The sequence below is a fragment of the Pieris brassicae genome, chromosome 2, assembly GCF_905147105.1.
Source record: "Pieris brassicae chromosome 2, ilPieBrab1.1, whole genome shotgun sequence".
Taxonomy (NCBI): Eukaryota; Metazoa; Arthropoda; class Insecta; order Lepidoptera; family Pieridae; genus Pieris; species Pieris brassicae.
The window spans coordinates 5,770,153-5,785,381 of NC_059666.1; the positions used below are offsets into that span (position 1 = coordinate 5,770,153).

At 33.1% G+C, this 15,229-nt stretch overlaps 1 protein-coding gene across 2 annotated transcripts; it reads left to right on the forward strand.

Annotated features, from left to right (window-relative positions):
- The first annotated feature begins 1,224 nt into the window (after window positions 1-1,224).
- LOC123720166 (ER membrane protein complex subunit 6) lies at window positions 1,225-2,173 on the forward strand. 2 transcript variants are annotated; one of them, XM_045676684.1, is made up of 3 exons: window positions 1,225-1,522; window positions 1,754-1,995; window positions 2,027-2,173. In XM_045676684.1, exons 1-2 carry the CDS (start codon window positions 1,390-1,392, stop codon window positions 1,960-1,962), a joined length of 342 nt encoding a protein of 113 aa, XP_045532640.1. In that variant the 5' UTR covers window positions 1,225-1,389; the 3' UTR covers window positions 1,963-1,995; window positions 2,027-2,173. The 2 variants fall into 2 exon arrangements, with proteins under 2 accessions (XP_045532640.1, XP_045532639.1); XM_045676683.1 differs by having other exon boundaries at window positions 1,754-2,173.
- Window positions 2,174-15,229: the final 13,056 nt, after the last annotated feature.

A 15,229-nucleotide genomic window follows, 5' to 3' on the forward strand; every position in this document is an offset into this window, starting at 1 on the left:
AAAAAGAGTGAAAACTCTCCGCGTTTATAGCCAGTTCTTCTCTTCCGTTCTACGCCCTTGATTTGTGAACTGACAGTAAATGTAAAATTAGAAGCATTTTATATACATTTCTATTTTTGACGTCCATAAGTGTAAATTGTATTACCTATATGAATAAATGAATTTGAGCTTGAAAAATAGCCTTTTAAATTCAGAGACTTTTACATTTAAACAGGTTTATTTCTATCTCCTTTTTTTAGGTAGCTGTGTCCCCATTTTTTGCCAAAGCCCTCCAAATCCCGCCATTCCTCTTTGAACCGTGCTACGCTCTGCCATGTACACATTGTACCTTGGGCACCAGCTTAATATTTCTCTAAGCGCCCAAAAACTCTTCCATGCTTTTGCTATTCTTCTGTCGATTACTTTTATTGTTGCATCGGTCATATATATTGTCAGACCGAGGTACGAGTATTCAGCTACATATTCCATAATACCTACCCATATTTAATAGTATTACTTCCTTTCTTTTTCTCGGCATTATCTCGTGGCTCGTCTACGACCGACAATCCTGCTTTCCGAGTCAAGGTTTGAGACTGCTTAAGATTTATTAAAACTATCAAATATTTTGGTATTACTCATAATCGTTTACTAAAGTCAGTATATATATATCATATCATAAATCGTATCATCAACAGATCGTTGCTATTGTTTGAATCAAATATAATTTAAGTTTGTGCATTTAAAAATTAAATTGAGTATGCTTTTCTTTAAATTGATTATTCAAAACTGTTGTACTTACGTTTATTTTATGCTTGATGTTAATTGTGGTCAATTTATTGATGATTTTAGTATCAATAAAATAGGTAAATAAGTTATCGATAAATTATCACTAAGCTACTTTAGGTTTTTATTCAGTATTAATGTCCTGACCCAAGATTCTAACTATTTTTCCCTCATAAGGAATATCAAATTTACATGAAAAAAAAACTTAACATGGTGAATCTGGTACGGCCGTAAACTTCTGAGAAGCTCTTAAAGTTTAGTAGTACCAACTGAAATGTATTTATCCTGCCATCAAATGTAATTGTATTGTAGAACGCGAGCATTTAAGCATTTATATGCTTAACATAAATATAGTGGTAGACCAAGACATCCATAGATATTTACTATCATGGTAATAACAGAGTACAGGTATACTCTGTGGTCAATGATACTATTCAATTCTAATCTAACAGTTCTAAGAGTAGTTGTCTGTGGTATAATTGAATTGAATTTATCAAAACCAATGTGTTATTTTAATGTTTAAAACATAAATATACGATTTTTAATACAATTTTACCAATTTCTGTAATTTATCATTCCTTTTAGCTAGTAGCGATTAAAACTTTAACCACAACAATCGACGCAAACATGTCTGTAAGTCTTAAAGCGAACGATAATAAACCGGAACCTATAGCATATAGCGAAGCAGCTTTAAGAAATAATGCGATAGTCGTGGAATACTGCCGTACTTCCATGTCAGCGTTATCAGGCTCAACTGCAGGTTTGTTCTATCAATAGATTTATTCTCTATTTTTTTTTACCCTTCAGAAATTCCTACATATGTTGCTGTAACTAAGTTAATTATGTGTCTTCACTGTTGAACTGTTTATTTTAAATTCCCAAATTAAGATTGTTTTTTCTCAAGTGCATACTTTAGTTGTCTTGATTATTTAAACAAAATAACATAGTAGCAACATACATGTAATGATTTTACATGTCATATATTTTTCAGGTGTTCTTGGCTTGACCAGTCTAAATGGATTTGCATTCTACATGTTTGCTGTGATTATTTTATGGGTAATGTTTATGATCAAAGCAGGGCCTAACTGGCCTAAATACTATGTATCAAGGCAAAGTATACTCACAAATGGATTCTTTGGTGGACTCTTTACTTATGTTTTATTTTGGACATTTATATATGGAATGGTACATGTCTATTAGAAGTGTTATGTAACTATAATTTTATAATAAAAGGATAAATATAACTATAATTTTATAATAAAAGTTAGTTAATATAATATATTGTAACATTACCAATTATATATCGTCAGAGTACTATAACTTTGTCCATGTCTGTTTTAGTTTTGATTGATATACTATTAAGTACACGGAATAGTATTGGTTAAGGTATTTATTACATTATTTATGATTACTGGGTGTTTTATTTTGTTTAATGTACACCAACTTCCCAATTTTAAAGACGGTTTGATTACCAACACTGGGAGTATGTGAGCTGGTGACCAGATGCGCGACTTTAATTATGGGGTCGCGTGCTCATGGTTGTGCCAAATGATTTTCTTTCTATATTCGATATTTCATATCTACATATATTTTAACATTCAGCATGCAGCATGCAGTGATGAAAACATCCAGAGGAAAATGGTATGACTTACGACTAGAATATATGGACAAAGGTCTAAGATTCCGTTTTGTTCTGCAGCTATATGTTTTGAAGCTCATTTTAAATAAATGCGTGCGTGAATATTTTCTCTTGCGGAATCCCGTAGGTACCTACTATAAGTCATAAATCACATTCAGTAATGTAAGGCCAGAGGTTATAGCGCGTTGTTTTTTATTTTCCGCTAAACGAATATGGTTTCGAGTTGTCAAGCACAAGTTAGAATACCATGAATTTTAGTGCAGCCCTGCACAAGGTCTTAGTATCCAAGCTTGTAAGCAGAAGCTAATAGAGCTTGTATATCTATGAGGCTTCGATGCTAACCAGAAGAAGAGTAGAAGCTACTGTTGTCGGAACACAAGATATTGCTTAAAATCCTGGGGCTGATAAGGATATCAGGATATCTCCTGATAGGACGGGTCATGGAGAGTCCGAAAAAATGGAGAAATAGAGATAGCACAGCCCAAAATTATAGTCGATTACAAGGCCCCTTGTCTACGTTGGCTGGGGCACCTTGGTACCGCTGGATCTACAGATTCGAGAAAGACCTAATGCAGCTGAAACCAAGCAATTGCAAAAACTGTTTTAATACTTTTGCAATGATTAATGATATGATCTGAATATCTTAATTTGTCATCCATAATCCACTCAAGCTTAGAAAGTTCTTTTTACATTGAGTATGAAGACTAAAGATACAAACCCGACAAATACTATCAAAGAGCGTTGACAAAAATAGAACAAATATATGGTTATTGTAACAGGTTAAAACTAAAATGTAAATACTTCACATACAATGGATGTGGCTACATATTTGAGGATCGTGTAATGGCTAATACAAGTTATACATACACATGCGATGCCACACAATAAAGTTATAACTGTGGAGATCGTTTAGACGACCTAATACGATTTAAAAAAATATGTTAAAGATACTACTGACGAGTTATGTCTATGAGTCTGCTTATATCTAAAAAAATTGACCTATTTCAACATTACAATTATTCATTGAATTGAAACAATTTATAAATTCGGCTTATAAATAAGTACATTAATAAATTGTTACATATTTATTTAGTAGAGTAGGAATTTCTACCTCCTATAATTTCAAAGAAGCGCGGGATCATTTAGTAATACACTGAAGAAAGACGAGTAGTCACTTGTAGTAATGAAGTAAACATGAATTTTATATCCCTGAAATGAAGCGAAAGTAAATAACAATATTTTGTCACATAGTATTGTCTTTTGTTGACATAGCTTTTACACATTAAGAAAACAAGCAATCCGTTCCATCCGTTTAAAAAGTGTTTTCTTAATATTTTGTCACATTTTTTTATGGAATTTAAAACTTTGCAGGTAGGTAATGTATGTGATAACTCTCTGTACTCGCAAACCTATAGACTATAGTACAGCAAGGAGGCTTGGATACGACCCCGCGCATATAATAATGATTAACTAAAAAAGAAAAGTGACATTCAAAAGACGTGGTTACGATTCGTTTAAGAATAATGAGTTAAGTTAAAGTCGTAGGTCGTTAACATATCGTATGGTATAAGAGATGTTTCACTGAAAACTCTTGTAATAACATTAACTAGGTACTTATAGCCCCGGGCTATTAGTCTCAATATCTGAGATCCGGACGATATCGCTACGTGTTCCGATAATCTACTTAATGTGGATACGATGTGCTCTTATATTTATTGATGAGTATGTCACAGGCAACAGCTTGATCATAACGATCATTACTAAACAATTTAGTTGGTAAATATTTATTGAATACAATATGACATATTTTGAATGCCGAGAGTTATGTAACCTTACAGTAATTAAGTTAGGTACATATAAATATTTTAGGTTATAATTAGAAGCGTAATCCAAAGGTGAACAAACATCGTACACTAGAAGCCAATATTGAGCCCTTTAATTTTCGTCACACTTATAAATTGTATTTTATATTCTTTCCCGATAATGTCCAATAACATAAGTGTAATTTAGATTTATAAACCCTTAGATAAACCGAGTTTGTTTTTGTTAGCGTCGCAACCTACCTCTACCCCTAATTTTGTATTCGTTATAAGCTCATATTTTAAACCATTAAAATCAGTTTTTACCCAGCTTCAAACAAAGAGTTTTATTTAAACATTTCCATAAAATATCGCCTCCGAACTTAATTTTACTTTTCATTTTTATTGTATTTAAAATCTCTGAATCGATTTTGTAAATATCTAAGTTAATTAATTAATTCCAGAACGTGAACTCTTACTATGTAATAAGTAAATACATGATTTCTAGAAATACCTATAGAAAATAATTATGTTGTGATTGACATTATAATCATCTACAAAGATCTTATACGACTAGTCTGTACACGTAGAAGCTTACATTTCACAAAGGATTCAATTTGCTCCATATTTATATTTGCTTTGCCGAAATTCCTTTAACAAATTCTTAAAGCATCCTTTCTGGTCTCGAAATAGTCTAATAGAAATAGTTTTCTCTAAATACAAGTATAATAAATAAGCAATTTATATATTGGATATGTATTGAAACTTGCATTTCGTTAAAAATATACTTTAGAGACATACAAAATTAAAGGTCGTTTACCCATTGATGGCATTTAGTGGATCGAGGGTTGACTTTACAATATAGATTTTTAAATAACCCCTGAACTGGTGTACCTATTAAGTAATAGCATTTCGTATGAGGGAGTCACAAGGAGGTGGGGCAGGCAGGAATGAAAAATACCATTTTTTTTAAATAATTAAAAACCGGACACGATAGATGCCGATCTATACACCGGTACAAATAAAAAAAAATCCATTTAATTGTAAATCTTAACCATTCTTGAATCCACTTGAACATACAAAATATTTCATTAAAATCGGTCCAGGCGTTAAGGAAGAGTTTAATAACTTTGGCTAAGTTTTTTTTCATAATTAATTTGCGATGATATATATATCTTATTAGTATATTTCTATGTCTTATTAATTTTACAGTCGAAACCACTCTTTTCTTTGCTCGTTCTACTGGCCCCCTTGACATTCTGCTGGCGCGCACAAAGTAGCTAACAAATCCTGTATACTTATTACGACTTTGTCTATTGTTTCGTCCTACTATTTTATTTAGAAAACTTTCCGTTTTTAATCAATAGTAGTTGTTTGTCTCGGTTTAAACCACAATAAATCGCTATCGGCTGTACATGTCGAATAAAATCGCCGTTTGTTTTAATATCCACGACATACAACATTATTGCATGGTCGTACCTCCGTACCTACTTCGTATTACCCGTGCCAAGATGTTTGTGTACAAACAACGATATTAATTTACCAATCCATACTTGATATCAATATTGATTGGTTTCTCATACTAGTATGGAGTCTGCTAGAGAGACTAAGTTATCTTTGAAATACATAGCAGGGCTACATTTGATCTCTTTCCAAATGAATAACTATATACAATTCCAGCAAAAAGGTCCGAACAAAGTCTGTATCTAACAATTAACGCACGCCTTCATTTCTGTGATTTCATTATATTTTAGTTACCACAATAATCTCGTGCATAATCTCATAAGAACACGCATAGAAGAATATAATTTTTACATGCCAGTATCAATTTCAAGTATAAAATATTTTGACAAATGAAGGCTTACATCGCCCTGTAGAAAGCTGAGTGATAAGGGTTGGATTTTGTCTCAATATAAAGAGTCAGTCATGCGTTATAGTTTGAGCGAACTCTTTGGCAGATTCAAATGTATTCTAGGTAGTTAGAAATATATATTATGCCTATTATTTTGTGTTATATTAAATATGCATTAAAATACAATTAAATATTACCTTTACTTAGTAAACCTTCCTAAAATTTCCGAGTTAAAAGTCACAAATTCAGTTGTGTTTATTACGCGAATCCGCAACACTTAATTTAATACATATAAATCATGGTTTATCTAAATCCTAATTTCTACAAAATTTTTGCAATTGTTGATGTACATTTTTTATTTAAATAGCTTAAATAACTTACCCACTCAGTTTCATTTACTGAAACCTCAATCTGTTTACTGAAACCTACGTATGTGTTGTCATGGAGTGGAAGGCGGAGAATTGTTTACGCTTAATTTAAACATAAAAGATTTCCAGTTTTAGTTTCAGGAATAATAATACCTAATTTATTTTCAATTTTAATTGGTAGCCTTAAATGCGTTTCCTCTTTAGCAATCGTGAAACTAACCATCTGTAGTAGATAGGGATAGAGCTTTTCAACACCCGGCTGGCCTGGATGGCTATTCTTTTTTCTTTTAAAAATAGGATTTTGCCACCTACGCCGTTGTCTCTTTTTTACTCGGACAGATTTAAAAGTTATATATGCTTAGTCTGGCTATAAATACTGGTACAATCAACAAAATATTACATTTGAATTTAGAATCTATCATTTTTATGTAATTAGTTTTTTTTTGGCGGCTAATACAGTGTACATATTTTGCGATATTAAAATGGAGTGTGGTGATAAAGAGAACCTAATCGCTGTGATTACATAATACAAAGTAGGTATGGAGCCAAATACAATTTTTAAAACTCTCCATACGCTTGGTATTGATAAAATGTTTGTGTACTATTAATAGGTACAACGAGACCTCCTTTGTCTGTGAGAGAAAAAGATCTGGCCTTCCACGTAGTGTTCGTACGAAAAAGGTGGTCCAAGTAGTAATGGAAATAATTCGAAGAAATCCTGTCCGAAAGCAAAAGATTTTATTTCGTAATATCTATAAGAGACGTACTAGTCATTTCTTATTTGATATTTTAAAAAAGAATATGGTGTTAAAACCGAAACAAATACTGTAGCAAAGGAAGGTCACAGAAAAATTTTGTTTATATATGAGATTTTTTTTACAATCGAGCAACATTTTAACAAACAATATGACCGACCATATTTACCGCTCAAAGCTCTAAGGAAGCTTTCCAATTAGTCGACAGAGTGCAACGTGGGCACTAGCCGACTTCAGAGATGGTTTGGTGGGGTATTTGCTATGAAGGAGTGACTGAGCCATACTTTTATGAAAAAGGGTATCAAAACATCGGTTCAAGTGTATCTAGATACCATTCATGAGAAGGTGGTGAAGCCCCTTAACATAACCATGTTCAATAATCCAGAGTAGTCCTTCCAGCAAGACATGACGCCGGGTCATACAGCTCGGTCTACGCAACGGTCTTGGTTGGAAACGAACGTTTACGACTTCATCAAAGCTGAAGACTGAGCGTCGTCTAGTCTCGATCTTAATCCGCTGATGATTTATGGTCAGTTTTAGATAGTACGGCTTGCTCTAAACGCCATGATAATTTGGAGTCCCTAACACAATCCGTACGATTGACAGTGAAAAATTTTGCCATGGAAAGACAGCGTGCTTCTATTGATATCTGGCCTCAACGTTTAAAGGACTGTATTGTAGCGAATGGAGACCACTTTAAATAAGCTTTTTACATTAAAATATTTTAATTGTTTTATATTTAACTAATACAAAGTAAGAAATGTTATTTGCAATAGAGAACAATTATTTTATTTTGTTTCAGTATTTATGGCTAGACTAGGTATTTTTGATAAAGAAACGACATCCTATTGGTTTGCTTTAGTTATATTTTGTTTCTATAAGCAATAGAAGGCTGTTGACTTGTTACCAAAGGAATTCTATAGTTCTATTATAGGTACCAAGCTCTCACAATGCTCAGCCTGTAAATTAGTAAAGAAGAAAAAGTGTGAAAAGGCAAATCAAATTTGTTATTAATTGTTATTCAGTTTAAAAAATGTGTAATAGGTATTGAAAGTTAAAACTTTTACAAGTACGTAACGAGTTTCCGAGTGAAATAAAAAAGTCAATTATATCCACATGTTTACATTTGTCCAGTTCTCGGCAAACTGTCTGCTACCGAGTGTACCTAGTCACGAACTTAGACAAACATTTTTATCTAGAATTTTATATCCAGCTGAATCCTGGTACTTTGTCTCCGTAGACTTCCAAAATAAGTATAAATAATAATTAAGTGTTTTATTCGCCTTTATTAAATCTCTTCTAATCCTGCGTCATTGATTTCTGGTCTAAAGCAGGTTACCCCACGATGTATTCTTCTTCTTCTTCACTGTTCAATGTGTGCACAGACAAAAAATGCTGCATAGCTGGGGTTCGAGCCTCGGTCTCAAGGATGAAAAACGCAAAATCAAACCACCAGGTCATGGTTGTTGACAACGGAAGGACATTCCTTCAATTGTCAACAACCATATTGACAGTGTTACATTTATGTGCTTAAAGCTCCATATTCAATTGTTGAGAGATTTTTGTACAACTTACTACTTCATAACTGTTAGAACGTAATATTTAAACGAAATAAAAACGACACAGAAAGCTCTAAAAAAATATTATCCGTTAAGGAGACAACGACGAAGGTAAACCAAATTAGTGATTTCTGTTAGAGAACAGAGCCATTTGTCTATTTCACAAACAATTGAATGAAAACAAACAAAGTGCGAGAGATATTACAGTTTTCTTGCATCGTCGTTCATCGTTTACTTAGAATCCGGTAACACGTTACGTATTATCAGTGAAAATAATATACCTTTAAACATTATTACAATCATAACTCCATGTCAACAGTCAAAAATCTTTAACACCGATTAGTTGATAGATTGGTAATCATTTTCTAACAATAGCATAGTATATTATTATTTACGCAAATTATTTACAATATTTGGATGCTTTCAAATTAATCTCACGGTTCCTAACTCTTCAAAAAGTCTCAAAAGTGCTTCGTTAAACACGTGATATTTTTTTCAAAGAAAACTTTATAGTGAGTGGAGGTTAGATAAACATAGGATCAAACTTAAAAAAACCTGGATCTCAGATCAACCGCGCTTGTTCCTATACATTCTATAATCTGTGTGGGCTGTGCCATATAGCCTGTTAATTTAAAGATTCAATCATTTAATTATGATCAAACGTTCAAAGTATATTAAGACAAACTTAAAATACAGAGTTTATTTATAAAAAACACTTTTTATTTAGATTACAGAAACTAGCAGCACCCTTTTTGAGACAGCAGATATTTTTCCCAAGATAATGAAATTACATATTCATAAAATTTATTCACCTGGAGGCAGGCGCTTTGTCACAATCAGCAGGATTAATATTCCTTTTGTTTTGAATATTTGTAGTTTTATGGCGTACAACAAAGGGACATTGGTAATTTATAAACGTATGTAATAAAAAAATCTCTTGGTCTATATGTGTGCTAGCTAGCCTAGGTGTAAGTTGGTGGTTAGAAGGGATAAATAAAATTTTGCTAAAGGTTTGGAAAATATTGAAATAAAAACGGTTTCGGTGCCTACATTACCCTTATATCCCTACCCATTTGTTTCTTAGGTAAAATTAAATGTAAAAACGATTAGTAAACATTGTTTAATAACACGATAGGTTTCATCAAATCATGATCATTTTAATCGAAACTTTAATTGGTTATCAAGTAACAATAATGTTAGTCCTAAAAGTACATAATTTCTTTTCAGTGTGATAACGTTTGATTTCTATTAAAAGTTACCTTGAGTGAAAAGGCATTCACAACGTATATTGCAATTCTCCATTAACGTACTATGCAGTGCTTGTTTCAATCGACTTATTTGCTTTGTTATAACAGACAATACGCAGAAATAGAAAATTTTATAGAAGCTGTAAAAGCAAAAGTCGGTCTTTGATATCTATAAATATTCATCGTACTTGATAAATATGCACGGATCTATATTCTGTAGGTGGGACTTGTAGGTTTTATTGAAATTGTTTGTATAGAAAAATGTAGGACCCGAACGCAACTAGAACTGCGTTAGACATTGAGATGGGCATGAATTATGATATAATCTAATGACCACACCGTTCAGAAAACCTGATAGTTCGTGGTATGACAACTGAATATTGCAAATATACGGGATATGCCTGCTGGATCTCGGTTAAAATTTCGATAAATCTGCGCTGTGACTCGTTAGTTATAACTGCGTGTTAGGCTCGGTTTGTGACAATTTATGAATCAATTTAATTAATACCCTATTTATTTCGATTTTGCATTTGATTCACAGCAAATATTCACTTCAGACCTCCAAATAATTCAAAGATATGAAATTTCTATGATGGTAAACACATACTTTATTCAAAACCGAAACCACTTTATTTAAACAAAATTCAATATGTTACGCGGAAAATCCGGTAATATTTTAGTGAACAATATTAAACTGATGAGAGTAAAAACTATCAGCTGCGAATGATGGATCACCCATTGATTACTTCGCTCGCGTTCCAAGTTTTAATATATTTTGTAAAAACATGGTTTTAAATTTAAATTTTCCTTCCATCTTCTATTCACCTTTCTCTATTATTAATGACAACTTACAAAAGGAAAAACTCTAACGAATATTTGATTATCTATGTATTCTCACTGCACTTTACTTTCCTTTTTTATTTCTTCAAAATTAGATATATGCGCAGAACATTAGAAATATTTATATATATTGTAGCGATACCTACAATCTACGGCTACAAATCACTGCGATGACGTCATTCTCTGAATCTCGCTAACGACTTCCGGCCGCTAAGGATATAACGTCTCGACAATAACCATTGGGCCTTCGGGCCGACCACTCAGTGGTCCTTCGTTTAGATAGGAGAAACTCTTCGTTATCCTTCCGCCACATATAATTGATATGTCATTAACCCAAAAAAAGTTTTAAGTTCCAACATTCAAATCCTACCAATAAATTTGACTATGGTACATACGTAGTTGGTCCCAAAGTTCTGTCACTGACACATTATTTTAAAATTTCGAACATGTTTTATAAAAACATTATTGCTTTCTATTTTTGGAGAGTCTAAAGTCATCTTTAGGGCAGTATTGGCCTAGTGGCTTCAGCGTGCGACTCTCATCTCTGAGGTCGTAGGTTCAATCCCCGGCTGTGCACCAATGGATTTTCTATCTATGTGCGCATTTAACATTAGCTCGAACGCTGAAGGAAAACATCGTGAGGAAACCGGCTCAAAAAAAATGATCATGAAACAGATACAGAAATCTGAGGCCCAGACCTAAAAAAGGTTGTAGCATCATTGATTTTTTTCCAAGGCATCTTTAAAAAAAGTGTTGTGTGCTGCGATAGACGACTGGCCGCGGCGCTTAGGGGCCTATATTAAAAATAAGGGATATCATTATTTCCATTTATGACAGAACTTTGAGAGCGAGTACGTAGTTATGTTAATTAAAATATTATTGTTTAAACGATTCTATCGCTTAAGGGTAAAATATAACGTTTTTTTAGCACAACAGAAAGTATGAGCTAGAGTTAAAATCCCAGAATAGGGGTAACCAATTTAAAAAAAATGTTAGAGCAAAGAGTTAAGCAAACTAGGCAGTAATGATCACATTTCCTCTAGCGTGCGTCACGCTACATTAAGTGCCGCGAAGCTTCGTAGCGCGCGTAGACTGGCTACATCGCCTCTTAAGGAATGATTTAGGATGAGATTCAGAAACTAAGAGAGCAATAAAGTACTGTATAAAATTTGATACAAATAGATAAATCTACCGTGTTCTTGCCATGATCAGGATATTATATTCATGTAAAAATAATTACTACCATGTTAACGAATACAGTGCGTAGGATTTGTAAGCCCGTCAGTATTTTAAGTTGCATAATTAATATGCAATTTTCATAGAACCTACGCTCTCTTATATCTGTATACCCAAATAATTAATTCTCATTCAGAAGGATAAAATTATTTTAATTAGAAATTATACGCAGAAATTGCTTGTGACAAAATAGATTATGTTGTTATAATTTACTACGTGACGCGTAATGGAGATTAGTATTGGGGTAAATTGAATTTTAAACGAATATAATTTTGAATTCATGACGGAGTAACAAAAACTTACTTAAGAATTTCAATATTAGTAATATATCTACCTCGGGTGTTTATTTATATTAATTTGAACAAAATATTATTTTAGTAGTTATCCCGTCAATACAATAATTTTAATGAAATATGTTCTCTGGTTCGAAATTAAATTACCGATTAGTTGACAACTAAACCAATGACGTTACAACCCTTGGAGTCACATTTCGGAATCTGATTTGTGATCATTTGTATTTTTCTTATAGACAAGTAGATGCTCAGCCTTTTTTTGTACCTGACACGGCGTCAACTTTTTAGGTCTATGGCATTCCGATTTCCTCACAGTGTTTTCCTTCAGGTACAAGTATTAATGTGTCCAGACCATTTCGAACCTACGAACCTACGACCTCAGGTATAAGAGACCGCGCGCTGAAGCCAATATTGCTATTGTTTGTTGTTCACTTACTTACTTACCTACTCTGCTGGCTCTGCGACCCAAAAAGTGTCTTGGCCTCCGAAATGAGAATCTTCCAGCGCTCCCTTTCCTGTACTGCTTCCCGCCAATTGCTAGCATTATTTACACGGTATACTTACAAGAAAGAATATTACAAAAGTGCAAGTCATTGCATACGGTGGGCCTTATCTCAAAATCTCTACCAGGAAAAGGTAGACGAAGGAGTCCTACTTGCCCTTAACACTAAAGAGTATAACTTGCGTTCATTGAACCGTGTATATAGATTCCCTTAACACCTGATTTTAAGAATCTCACTTAACATCAAGTAGATTTGTGGCCAGACGTATATCCAGTTCTGTATACATTTCCATAAAAAACAGTTTGATAAGTCCTAGTTAAACTGAGTCAAATTTGCAAAGACCACATCTATAATTCTTAGTAATATTAGGTTGAGTGAAAATAAAATGTTACGATAATAGAACGTTTTATTTGCCTTCCTACCAATAACGAAGGATAAATCGGCTGTTTGCCCTCGATTTATCCAGATTCGGGCTTAATTTTAGCTAAATTATGTTACATTGATTTATTTTTATCTTTTTATTGGTTATGTGGGATTATATTTTAAGTTAAGATGTTTATTTACCGCTTTTAAATGTTTAAATTATATTGATTTTTTAATGTACTTTCATCTCACCCAGCATTAACTTACTAATGATGTGGCGTGTAAATTGGAGTTTCTCGGTCCAACAATTATTATTTCAATTAGACTGGTGCTATGATATGTATTAGATAATAGACCAGTTAAGGCTCTTGGCCAAGCCAAGCCAAGAGGGCTTAAGGCATGAAAAAAAATCAATTTACAATTTTGAATTATAGTATTTCCAAAAATTCAATTAAATTTCAAGTCTAATAAAAATATTCTTTATATAGTATTATAGTGGTAACATATGAGTCTCTCGGTTGTATAATAAAAATTATAAATTTCCAAATAAGTTCTTGACAAAATAATCCAGCTTAGGTTTAAATGAAAGTAAAACCTCAAATATTTTGTTCGCCCCATAAATTTTCCGAAAACGATCAATTTCCCTGAGGACCTTCATCATCGATACAGCTTTATATCGAGTTATGCTAATTATTTTAGAGAAAATTTATTACGTAAAAAGATCTTTTAATCTATTTGACTTATATATATAAGGTAACAAATTGTAAACAAAACGAATCAAAATTATATTAGTAACTTTGTAGACATATTAACGTCGACATTAAAAACGGCCACCTCCACAAATCAAAAAGAGTTTTCTAATCCGATACTTTACGTAATTTAAGTATTTTTAGTTAAATTATTTGCATGCAGTCATGGGTGACGTTTCTACATCAAGTGATTATCACCGTTTTCCGTCGCCCTTCACAAATTTACAAACACTTACATCCATAAATTGTGAAGCCGAAAATTATCGCTACGTTCAACGAAAGTCTGTGTTAAGTATAAAATCGACTGAGCCATGGAGAAACCACGATCATACTCACGAAATGATTTTTTTTCCCGCGTCTATCGCAAGGGTCTTTGAGAGTGGTCAATCACCTGAAGGGCAGGACAGAAGCTCACTGGAGTGAAAGAAGTACGTAGTAAAGGTCCTCGCCTTCCCTAGTGAAGGCGGTTTTTTACCCTAATCTGATTATGACTATTTTGATTACTATTGGTCGCGTGGGCAGCTTTTAATTTGTCATTGGGTACCGTTATTGGATCGTTCGGATCCGTTAGAACGTGTCGGGGCCACACGAAATCAAATTCGAACAGGTATATATAAATAGGTATTATGAATATTCCGTTTATGGTTTTTATATATATTTATTCGTTGTACGTTAGTGGTAGTCAGTAACAAAATTATAAGACAAAGCAAGCATATGACTAACGACCGTCCGGAACAGTTCGGCAAACCTATCTGCTCAAATTACAAATAATATAATATACTTGTTACCAGCTGGTACCAGGACTCGCCAATCCTTTCGGTATCTGCACACCTGGCTGCCAGCTTCGACCTGCTCCTGACGTATTCTTTATTGCTGCAAGTCACGTCACGTACAGAATCCACTCTTATGATCCTACAAAAATATATATTTGAATAAGAATTACTAAGCGACTCCGCACTTAAAAATCTTTGTAACTCGAACGTTCAAACATAAGTTCATTTAATAAGTTTGATTGTGAAAAGCGCACAGCAGGTAAACGCAACGTGCATTAATGCCACAGAATCAGTGGATTATAAATATTTACTCCACGAATCAAGATCAACGGGCTCAAATAAAGTACAAATGGTGAGGCAAGTCATAGGAGATACGCATAATAATGATTTATTCAATATTGATTACAAAATAAACGTGTGTCCCATGACCTAATGTAAAGCTTAAAAAAGCTATTATAAATCACATAACTTTTAAATTAATATACCAAAAT